Below are 12,273 nucleotides of genomic sequence, written 5' to 3' on the forward strand. Positions count from 1 at the left end.
CAGAAAAAGTGAATAATTGTATTTCTTGTGGGAAACAGATACCGCATAGGGATTATCACTCTCTTTGTATTCCTTGTTTGGGACCTGAGCACGACGTAGTCGGGTGTCGCTTTTGTGCTAATTTTAATAAGCGCACCATCAAGCGTAGGTTAGATTGCGCTAGGCTTGTCTTCGGTAAGCGGTGTAATTATAATATGCCGTCGGATCCTCCGACGCCCGCTACCGCAAGAAGCGCAAAGACAAATCTTTAAAACCCAGACAGGATGAGTCGTCCGTTCCGGACGCCGCTCTTTAGGAACTACGGGGAATCTGTGGATCCGGCCGAGGTTTCAGTTGAGTCTCAGGAGGAGACTTTGATTTTGCAAGATGTGGCCTCTCAGGAGGCAGGTCAGGCTGAGGGGCCTCTCAGGTTACTGTTCTCCTTCCTTACCTAAGGGATTAGGCCTTCTCCTTCTGTTTCTAAGGCTTCTTCCAAAGGCAGGGCTAGTTTACCTTTCCTGGTGTCAGTCCTAGTTCTGCAGGTTCTGTGCCTAAAAGCACATGCTTAAAATGGCAGAAGATTTAATTACTTTGATAAGAGGTTCTATGCCCCCTCCTGATAAGAGGCCCAGAGTGGAGCCAGAGGTGGAGAGTTTGGAACAGGCCTCAGATGATTCAGAGTCTTCGGCTGAAGACATTCAGGATTTTCCTACTTATTCTGATTCTGATGCAGAGGATTCCACTCCTTCTGCTTCTCCTCCAGAAGATTTTTCCTTCTCAGAAACACTTCATTCTATGAGGGAGCATTTTAAATGGGAAGGTCAGGATTTCTCTGATTCACGGAAGAGGCTTAGGGAGTTCTTGTTTTTACCACAACATAGGCCCTTGGCTATACCTCCTGTTTTGGATGTTGTGCAAGATGTTTTCTCTGAGGCTTCCCTTAATCCAGATTCTTTGCCTCCTGCGCCAGTTAAACCGGACAGGTATTACAGAGTACCTGAGGCTCATAAATATCTATATAAGAGTCCTAGGGCAGACCCAGAAACTATTAGCCAGGGACCTAAGGGTGTCAGGGCTTCTGTTGTAAAGAATCCAGTTACTATAGATAAAGAGGCTAGAGCTTTGGATAGATGGGGTAAAAAGGTGTATACCTCTTCTACTTTATCAATGAGGGCTTTGAATTGCCAGTTTCATATGTTGAAGTATCAGAATTTCCTCCTTACTCAACTAAAATCTAAAGTGGATGCTTTGGCAGAGGGCATTGAGTGTAAGGAATTACAGGATTTGGTACATGTCTCTGAACAGGTGGGTAAGCATTCTTTGCAGTGTGGTTTTGATGCTTTACAGGCTTCTTCCAGGGTGGCTGCCACTGGTTCAGTTCTTCGCAGGCACGCCTGGCTTAAGGATCAGAATTTGTCAGAGCATGTTAAAACTAGAATTTTGGATGCTCCTTTACAGTCTGAAGTTTTATTTGGTCCCCCTGTGGAGTCGGTCTTGAAAAAGATGGAAGACAAGGCTAAGTCTATGCAGACTGTTAAAGACTTCTTGCAGGTGCAGCCTCCAAAGTTTAGTAGGAATTGGCCTACTAAGGGGTGGACGTATCCTTCTTCTGATTCTCAGTCTAGAGGTAGATCTAGACGTGGTAGGGGCAGAGCTCAGAGTACTTTCAGGCCTAGAACATGGAGTTCACCTGCACAATCTTCAGGTGAGGGCAGGGGGCAGTCCTTTCGTAAACAGGCCCAATGACCTGCATTTTCAGCTGCCAGATTCTTCTTGCCTGGCAGCTCCTTTGGGAGGAAAGTTAGCACTCTTCAAGCAAAACTGGCTTTTAGTCACCCAGGACAAGTGGGTATTGGACATTATCAACCGAGGCTACAAGTTTTATTTCCATACATTGCCTCCTTTCAAAGGTATGCCAGACGTTCCTTTTCTACAAAGGGTAGAGGCTTACAAGCAGATTTCTTTACTTCTTCAAATGGGAGCCATACAGCCGGTCCCTCTGTCAGAAGTGGGCCTAGGATTTTATTCTCGCCTGTTTCTAGTACCAAAGAAAGGGAACACGTGGAGACCGATTTTGGATTTATCTATCCTCAACACATTCCTGGACATTCCAAAGTTCAAAATGTTGACGTTGCAACAGCTTTTACCTCTGTTGGGCAAAGATCACTGGATGGTAACTCTGGATCTCAAAGAGGCTTATCTTCATGTTCCTATCAGGCCCAGTTGCAGGAGGTACCTGCATTTTCGGGCTGGGACTTTACATTATCAGTTCTCTGCATTGCCCTTTGACTTATCTACTGCGCCCAGGGTGTTCACAAAGGTTCTGGCTCCAGTGATAGCCTTCTTCAGGTTGAGAGGAATACAAATTTATCCTTATTTGGACGATTGCCTGATTCTTGCTCAAGACAAGTACGAACTTCTTCATCATCTACAGTATGTGATGGCAGTGTTAAGGTGCCTAGGGTATTCTGTGAACGAAACAAAGTCCAGTCTAGTACCCTCTCAGGAAATGTGCTTTCTGGGTGTGAGACTGAATACAGCTTCCCAGATGGCTTTTTTGACCCCGGACAAGCAAAAGAACCTTTCTCTTTACTTCCATCAATTGTCTCTACGGTCCAGGCTGACTGCAAGGACAGTCCTTCAAGCCTTGGGGTTCATGGCATCTTGTATCCTGGTGCTTCCCAATGCCAAACTGCATATGAGGAAGATCCACTGGTATCTCAAGAACGTATGGACACAACACTGCCAAGATCTGGACACTGTCATTCAAATAATACCTTGCATTCAAAAGGAATTTTTGTGGTGGGCTCAGGAATGTCACCTAAACAAGGGACTCTCTGTGACCCGACCAGAGGTGAGTCAGATTCTAACGACAGATGCCTCGGACAAGGCTTGGGGAGCACAACTCAATGGAAAATGGGTTCAAGACACGTGGCCTGCCAGACTTCAACATTTGCATATCAACTTGAAGGAGATGTTAGCAGTCCAATTTGCATTGATGGCTTTCAAAGATTTACTGCACCCAGGGCAAGTGTTGATTCAAACAGACAACACAACTGTCATGTGGTACATCAACAAGCAAGGGGGAACACATTCGTACCCTCTTTGCAGACAAGCGATGATTTTGTGGGAGACTGCTCTCAGTTTACACCTCAATCTTCAGGCAAGGTTTCTACCAGGAGCACAGAACTCCTTAGCAGATGTGTTGAGCAGACAGATAGTGGATCCTCACTAATGGAAATTGGATCCTCATGTATTTCGAAGGTTGACAGTGTTATGGGGAACTCCAGACATAGATCTGTTCGCTTCTCCACTAAATTTCCAGTTGCCAAAATTTTGCACAAAAATGTTTCATCCCACAGCTTGGAAGGTGGATGCTCTATCCTTCAGTTGGAGCAATCTTCACGTCTATGCCTTTCCACCTCTGCCTCTCCTCCCAAAGGTACTCTTGAAGGCCAGACAAGACAAGCCATCCATGATTCTGATAGCTCCAGATTGGCCTTGACAGCACTGGTACCCTCTGCTGAGAAGTTTAGTACAGGAGCCTCCATGGCCTTTGCCTTCGATTCCGCACCTTTTGTCACAGGAGGGCAATCATTTCCTCAATGTCAGGATTCAGTCCCTGCATCTAACAGCCTGGCATATTCTGTTCTAGACCCTGGAGGGTCTCAGCTTCCACAACAAGTTTTGAATGTTATTTTGGAGGCCAGAAGGCCTAGTACAAGGAAAGTTTACGCTGATAAATGGAGGAGGTTTTTTGTTTGGAGCAAAGCAAAGGACTTTGATGTTTCCAAGCCTGATTTAAGTGTTTCTCTTCAATACCTTACAGATTTATTAGACAAGGGTTTGTCTTTCTCCTCTATAAAGGTTCATGCTGCAGCCATTTCTGCTCACTATGACTGTGACCCTCCTTTGTTCTCTCATCCTTTGTTTAAGCAATTTCTTAGAGGGGCAAAGAACATAAGACCCCACGTAGAGCTCCTACTCCTGCCTGGGATCTCAATTTTGTGTTGGAAAAACTTACTTTACCTCCTTTTGAGCCTGCAGCTACTGCCGAATTGAAGTTTTTGTCCTGGAAGACTGATTTTTTGTTGGCCATCACGTCTGCAAGAAGGGTTTCTGAATTACAGGCCCTTATGGCAGTTGAACCCTTCCTAATTTTTCATAAGGATAGGGTATCTTTACGTACTAATCCTACTTTTATGCCCAAGGTGGTTTCTAGTGTGGCCTTGAACCAAACTATTCATTTGCCTACTTTTTATGCAGATCCCCAAAATAAAGGGGAGAAGATTTTGCACACTTTGGATATTCACAGGCAGTTGCGTTATTATTTGAGCAGAACTAAAGGGTTCAGACAGTCTCAGCAGTTGTTTGTTTCTTTTGCCTTGGGTTCTCAGGGAAAGCCTGTTTCTAAACAAACTATTTCTAAGTGGATTGGTTTTGCATTGCTTTCTGTTATTCCCATCATGGTAAGGAGATTCCGGCTGGAATCAGGCCTCATTCCACTAGGGCTACTGCTACCTCTACAGCCTTTTTAAGGGGGGTGGCTACTAAAGATATTTTGGAAGCAGCTACTTGGAGTTCAGTGCATACTTTTTCTAAACATTACCACCTTCCTCTTTATTCTAAATCTAGGGCTGGATTTGCCACTGCAATATTACAGGGCATTTTGGCTCCTAATGCTTTATGATTTTGCCAACCTCCCTTTACCTCTGCTTTGGGATTCTACCCATATGTAAGGACTGCAGCAATGTGAGATGAAGAACATAGTACTGTTTTGTACCTACCATAAATGTAGATGTTCGAAGATCCACATTGCTGCAGTCCAATTAACCCTCCCTCCTTCCCCTCTATAGTTTGGAATGGTTGTATGGTTTGGGTGGTAGCTGTGATTTGTACATATTTTGTTTTTGGGAAGTATTCTGTTTTTGGCTGTGGGCTTTCTTTTTAGGGCCTTCTGACATCTGGGGCAAGAAAAGACTGAGGATATGACGTCGGTCATGCGCTCTTATACCCTGACGCTCTGATGTCAGTTCTGAGCGCCCATGACCGACGTCAGCCTAATACTTTGGTATTCGGGCCGACCGAGGACAGCGGACTACCCATATGTAAGGACTGCAGCAATGTGGATCTTCGAACATCTACATTTATGGTAGGTACAAAACTGTACTTTCTGTGCTGCAGAATCTACATTTGTTTGCATATCCCCCTCTTTCTAATGATCATGTGGAAGATAGTAGGAAGCTCAGGTTCTGCTCGCCTACCCCCCCCCCCCACACTTCATTATTGATTTTTATTGGTTCTTTGTGGTTTAAAATTGATGTTATTTCTATTGGTTTATAGAATCTGAAAAAGAGCAGTGGCTTGAAAGTGTTTATCCATTTGGTATTAATGAAGTTTTTATTTTAACCTGCTGTGGCGGCTACAGTGGATTTATATCATTTTGATTTTATTTTTGCTACTACTGTGAGCCCTTGATACTCGTGTGGCTGTTGTGGATATATGATTATGAATCCTGTCAAATCTCTTGTAAATTAACAGATGGCCAGATGTATTTTCATTAAATGTCGGTGTCATGAGAAATTTGCTGTTTATAATGCTAAGTCTGTTTTTGAGTGTTTTGATTAGAAAATGGCTATCATTGTTTAGGCTGTAAATTTTGAAATAAACATTTTAAACAAAATCCATATCTCTGTGATAACTGTAAAAGTAAAGAAGTAAATAGTTTGCACACTGATAAGGCTGAAAAATATTTTATGGTAATTGGGGAGATACAGTCAGGTAATGTGAAATTGGTATGGCTGGTGGGGCCTGCTTTATTACCTAGTATAGGGCTCACTTTGAGCATTATCTGGATCTACTGACTCTAGTAGTACATGCTGCAATGATATGACATTATCAGCCATTCAAGTAGGTCACACCTATCCTAAGAGATGTCAGAGAGGATAGCTTTTTTTAATGACAGGGAAGACATAAGGAGGTCAAAAATGAGACACGGGTGTCTAGCAAAAAACAATATGTTGTATGCAGTTCTATTTCTGATTTTTGTAGGACGTGTACTGTTGAACAAAAGTTGCTTCAGCATTTATATTGTCTTTATCTTGTTAACACATCTGTGGTGTGGAATAACACATCTGTGGTGTGGAATATCACATGTCTAGCAGCCTTTACACACCCTTGCATTCCAGTGTTATAATGTTAACAAGTCCTTGTCCCTTTCTGACAAAAAAAAAAAAATCAACACAAAAAGCCTAAGATAAACAAATGTAAATATTTTGAAAACAATAAAAGCTACTAAAACTTTACAAATAGCAATGCTATCAGTAAGAATTATTTTTTACAGTGACAACAGTCAGATTATTCATATTCTTTCCATAAATATAATGTTGTGTCTTTCGGCTTTTCCCAGTTAGGGGTCGCCACAGCGGAACTCCGGTTCGCTAATGATTGGTAGTGGATTTTTACGTGCTGAGTTACCAGCCCTGATGCACAACCTTCAACGAAGGCACGCTCATTCACATATGCCTCCACACAGAAGACGATCTAGCCGAAAATCGAATGGGACAACGTCTTGCTGTGAGGCGACAACGCTACCACAGCACCGCTATAATAATATATATGCACACAAACCTACATACCCCAAATTTTTTTTGATAAACTAACAAACTATTGTTTTTGAAGTATTGTGCAGACATACTGCTTATTGTCATTATTACTAATTAACAAGTAGCAATATCACCCGTCCTTCTCCAGTTTAGTGAAAGGACAATTGCTGTGTCTCACTATGCAGTCACCACTCAGTAATTTTTTTTTTTATTTGTACAGTGGTTCTGCATACTGGATCTGAGATGATTAAAATCCTGGAGACTCTTGTTGGAAGTGTGCCAGAAGATGATGTGGTGCTAGATTTTTGCTGAGCTCTACCATTCATGGAGCTAGAAAGCTTTAACAAGGACTTTTTTTTTTTTGCAGCCTCAGCCTAACATATTTTAGTCAGGGATGGTACAGAATGTTGTTGAAGTATGTGCTGCTCACAATCAGTGTCCTGTTGTGAGAGTGATCCTCCATGTTTAAGTACTTGCATCTGTTAAAACGGAATGTCTTATACTAAGCAGAAGCTCATTATATGTGAGCATCTGGTAGTTGCTACTCTGCCTAAGGATACTAAGTGCTATGAGGCTGGTAACAGAAGGAAGGCAACCAGGTTCACCCTCTATTTTATATTAGGGATGCAGAGAATTTGTTTGAGTACTATATTCATTTAAATGAGATAGATTTTGGACTTCAATGTGGAGAAAATAACTAGTTGTCCTCTGTAACTGCTGAATATGCACTATGTAACTACTAAATGCTAATGGCAATGTGGAGAAACTACAAGCTAATTTTGCAAAAGTTGAGCAGCTATAGACTACTATGCATCCCAGTTGTGCACAGTGTGGCTTGCTGCATGACTGCAGAAAGGTGTCTGTACTACAGATACTGCTAATCACACTGTTAATGATACGGGGAAGTTAGGTGGTATAGGGAAGAATGTGGCTCAAGATACATGGAACTGTGTAGTGCACAGTAAAAGATGGCAACATGAAAATAGTTCTGTGCAAATACGGACAATTTATAACACAGAGATGCAAAAAAGTAAAAAAAAATTCAAACAAACACTGATCAATTGCAACATAACACTCTTTAAGGTACTACAGCAATCAGAGGCCTGGAAATAGCTAGGCCCTTTCTTCACTTTCAGCAACGTTAAACCAGTAACAAATCTCAGAAATATTACTAGTAATCATCAAAAACGCATGCAGCTTTAAAGCAAACTCACCAAGACCACAAAATGCACTTATTCCAGGCCTTGCAGTGCTGGTATTATACACAGTTTTGATATAACTGACGCAGTACCACTACATGGATGTGAAGATGGCACATAAACAGGCAAACTGTCCCATTAGGAATAATCTAAACAGGAGTATGCCAACACAGATGATGCCTTTACCATAAGTTATTTTCGAGACAAGCACCATTACTTCATTTAACAACTCAAAGTAACATTCTGTGCAAATTTCTTCATTTTGTTCATCCATAAGGAACACAAAGGAACCATACTGAACGTAATGGAAAACTGATGTACATTTTGATTGCTGATGTCAAGATTAACGCTGATGTAGGGAAGCGTTAGTAAGTTTTCTTGTAAATTATCAGTAATGAAGGTTAAATTCCAAATGGACCATTACTGAGTATGACTGCACTTTTAATGGGTGGTACCTCATCTCTGCATGAGGATTAAGAGGTGCACAACACTTCTGCTAATCCATTCTATGTCCTTTTAGATGAAATAGTTAAATCGTAATATTTAGGGCAAAATAGACTGCCTCTGCTCAATACCTCTCCTACAGACAGAAAGCACCAAAATCCAGCTCACTTAGACTACAGACAAGCACCATTACAGCCTTCATAAACCAATACCTTGTGCTGTATGCAAACCAATAACCTTATCAGGTAAGGGATCTTTAAAGACACATCAGTTTACAACCATATGTCAATAGCATGTTCTTAATGGCCTATGAGAGCTGCATCTCACAAATTTGCTCCAACCTTACAAGTGAAATGTAAACATAAGTTTAAAATGTCATTGAACTGAAGTTTAAGTAAAGAAGCTACAAAGTAATATTATTATATTTTGGTATATTAAACTGTTCTTTGGCTACTACTTAATCTGTCCAATATAAATATTTATAAAATTGTAACTCAAAGGCAACATTAATAAAATAATATTAAAAATCATATCTAATGTATAATGATCTCTATTTTGTATACAGCTATAACTTAGCGGCTCCGTTTATAAGCATTTAAAAAATAATTTTAAATGTCTATGTCTTTCTTGCATATAACTATAACTCAAATGCTCCATTAATTAAACAAATACAATTCATGATATCACATGTATAACTGTGTTTTTCTTGCATATAGGATTTGTATAGTTGTTTTGTATCTAACTGTCATAATCAAGATAAATAAAGTTAATAAATAATGCAGGCTTCATCAGTTAGGAAGGGTTTACTGTTTGATCAAAGACTGTTATGTGAAGGATTATAGAATTGATGAATTTATTAATCCATCATTAATATTTAAGTATTTCATTCAACTTTCTTTTAAAATGAAAACAGCCTTGCCGATTACTCTGTTCTACGGTACCCGATTGTGGTGACATTGAGGCTGACCTTGGAGTCACCTCCCCCGCTGCCGCACTCTCCTTTGTCGTACCACCATTTGTTTTTCAATTTGTCCAAGAGGCCTTGCTCATTCAGTTTTAATACTGCCAGGTTAACAGCACTTCTTGAAACGATAAAAGATATCTTGTAAGAAAATGCACAAATTCTTAAGAAATCTTCACGTACAAAAGGAGCACGAGAGGACAAATTGACTAAATTTCACAAATACGGAAATAGAAAAAGGGTTTGCACAACAAATACAGTGTTAAATATTGGAAGGTGGCATGGAGGATAACACTTGTTCAAAACTGAAGTGTGCGGGATGGGGAACTTGTCTGAGATTAAAGTGACAAGAACAGTACACCGTGCAATTAACATTCATGACATATGGCAGCTTTACTTGGCTTTTACCATTTAAATTGAAAAAGCCATTGAACTGTAAAATTAAAATGGACACAAGTAGTCAGAGAGGACAACTGACAGAGATAACATTCAGTATAGATGCATTAAGTAAATAAAAGCATAATTTACCATTTAAAAAAAACTCCAGGAATACTGAAGGACTATAAACTGTAAGTTACCTCTAGAATCCATAAGAAAGAAAATGACAACACAATAACATCAGGGTAGGTGGAATACTATAACAACATATAGAACATTGTTATATTATTCCACCCACCTTAATGCTGAGCCTTTTGGTGTCGCCACTCCATAGCCTTTGGAGTCAAGGTTTCCACCCACTTTCATGGTGTCACAAGGTTTCCGCTGTTCAATGTACTCATTCATTGTCGACTCTAGCAGGAAGGCAAACTTTCCTTTAGATTTTCGAACCCTGGCAACACCATCATTTGTTGTTTTGGTAAACACTGACGGTTCTGCAGATTTCATGTATGACCACATTTTTTCATACACTGCTATTTTTGATCTCTATAACAGAAAACAAGGGAAAAAAAAAGAAACTGATTATTAAAATACCCTGGGCCCAGAGCTTGGCTTTAAGTATTTAGTATCAATCTATTTTACATGTTCAGAATCAGTAATCATAGTAAGAAATGAATTATAGTGCTCACTCATGCCAGTCGAATAGAGCCCATTTGTTCTATTTTGTGCTGTGACATATTATTCATTAATGTAATAATGCATGTACAGATGATCCGAAGCATGCTCTGACTGCTAGATTCAGTCATAATTAACATTCTTCTCCCTTTTTATGCCAGTTAAAGGAACATCACTTACATGGAATGATAACACTGAAAATCAGAAACAAATATATATGCCTTTCTGGATAGCATTGCAATTGAAATCACCCACAAAATATCAAAGTCCCACTTCTTTCTCTGGACTGGTGTAATTTGATTTTGAACAAGACAGTACACAGCATGCTTCTTGGCAGTATTTATCAGTAAGTAATATTTCTGAATGGTATCCGAGTATTATATAAGCACATGAAACGTTTGTCTTCAAATAGATTGCTGCTGCCTAGATATATACCACAGGACTCTGCAGCTGATTTCTACATTGTGATTTCCAATGAGTTATTACTGTATCCTTAGGAAAGAGAAATGGACTTAGGAAAGAAACAATGCCCTTTATTGTTTATAACACTGATATGATGCGACACACTCAGGAAATTCACACCTGTGAAGGAATGTACTACATTTTAATATATTATCCAACACAATTTAGATACAACCATCATACTGACCAGTGGTATAAGTAGACCAGAGGAGATTGCTCCCACACACATTTCAAAAGCTTTAGTAGTGTTACAAAGTTGCCAATGCCACTAGGAATAGTTTTACTGTTGACTAATATATTATATTGACAGCATAAAGGGCATTGTTATAATGTATGTTTTCTGCAAGGATCTGTCAGTATTAGTGCATTATAATGTTTGCCTTCCTAATAAAACAGTTTAACTGGATTATATCATGTGACTCGTACTTTGGAGTAGCTTTCAGGAAATGTAAACCTGTGGTCAGTTATCTGTCACATGTCACAGCAGAACACTTAAACCTACTTTTTCTAATTTGAGATATCCATGGATTTTTCATTAAGTTTAGAACAAATAAATGTGCCTCTAGGTATTTTTCACATCATCTTTAATTACCATCCGTCTTTATACACACACACACACACACACACACACACACACACACACACACACACACACACACACACACACACACACTTTCTTCTACAGAGTTTATTTCATGAGCAGTACTAATTTGGACAAAGTGGCTGTAATACTGTTACTGTAATTACAAAGCACTCCCTGGCAAACAAAAGAAAAGCTCTGCTTAACTACCAGAAATGTTGACTGACAGCAAAACAAGTTTACTCACAGTCCCTTATCTCTAGAATCTCGAACAAGTATAATTACCACAAGGGGGACCTCTGTATCTCACCCTGTAGTGAGGTTTAAATGCAATGTATCCTTCAAATATCTATATTTTCCATGAAATCAAGCCACTCTAGCCAACAACAACCCTTACACAAAAGACAATACCATTAAGACACACCTCTAAACTACCCACCAATCTCCAATCCTCCAATGGATGGTGTCTCTAGATCCCAAATACCTCCCACAAAGGTGTGGCTTACACAAACTTCCAGTCAGCAGTACATTTACCAAACAATAGCTGGATAATCACATGCACAAATGTACACACCTTGTCATGAAAGTTCCACCTTCCATGCTCAGGGACTAAAGGAATGTATTAAATTGTATAAGACAGTTTACGTGCTGCTAGCTAACTGCAATATGCGCCTTTAATTGTAATGCATCTCTTGAGCTATAAATTTCAGTACTGAAAGTACAATTAAAGGGTTGACCTTGGTAGATAACAAAACTACTTATGAAATTATCTATGTGATGTTCTTCATGTTGATCACTGCTGCAGTGGCCTAAGCTATATGGGTTATATCCTGCACAGAATCTAACAACTGGATGGTTTCCAAAGCTTCAGGGCACCTTCCACATGCCCAAAGCATTAGTCAGCTTAGGATAAGCTGTCTAAAAAGAGAGGTTTGGGTGCCAAACTCTTCAGAGCTTTCCTGCTGTTGAACAGTACGTTCCTCTGAAACA

At 39.9% G+C, this 12,273-nt stretch overlaps 1 protein-coding gene across 5 annotated transcripts in view; it reads right to left on the minus strand.

The window, feature by feature from the left end:
- Nucleotides 1-12,273, minus strand: part of GRIA3 (glutamate ionotropic receptor AMPA type subunit 3) — a 2,740,455-nt gene that overhangs the window by 360,172 nt on the left and 2,368,010 nt on the right. For 2 of the 5 annotated variants that reach the window (XM_044057326.1, XM_044057329.1), the window contains exons 13-14: nt 9,865-10,112; nt 9,195-9,309 (exon numbers count right to left, since the gene is read on the minus strand). In XM_044057326.1, coding sequence (XP_043913261.1) covers nt 9,195-9,309; nt 9,865-10,112 — 363 coding nt within the window. The remainder of the gene's footprint in view (nt 1-9,194; nt 9,310-9,864; nt 10,113-12,273) is intronic. The other 3 variants (XM_044057328.1, XM_044057325.1, XM_044057327.1) reach the window with 2 other exon arrangements.

This window comes from Protopterus annectens, chromosome 15.part0 (assembly GCF_019279795.1).
Source record: "Protopterus annectens isolate FY-2018-M chromosome 15.part0, PAN1.0, whole genome shotgun sequence".
Classification (NCBI taxonomy): Eukaryota; Metazoa; Chordata; order Ceratodontiformes; family Protopteridae; genus Protopterus; species Protopterus annectens.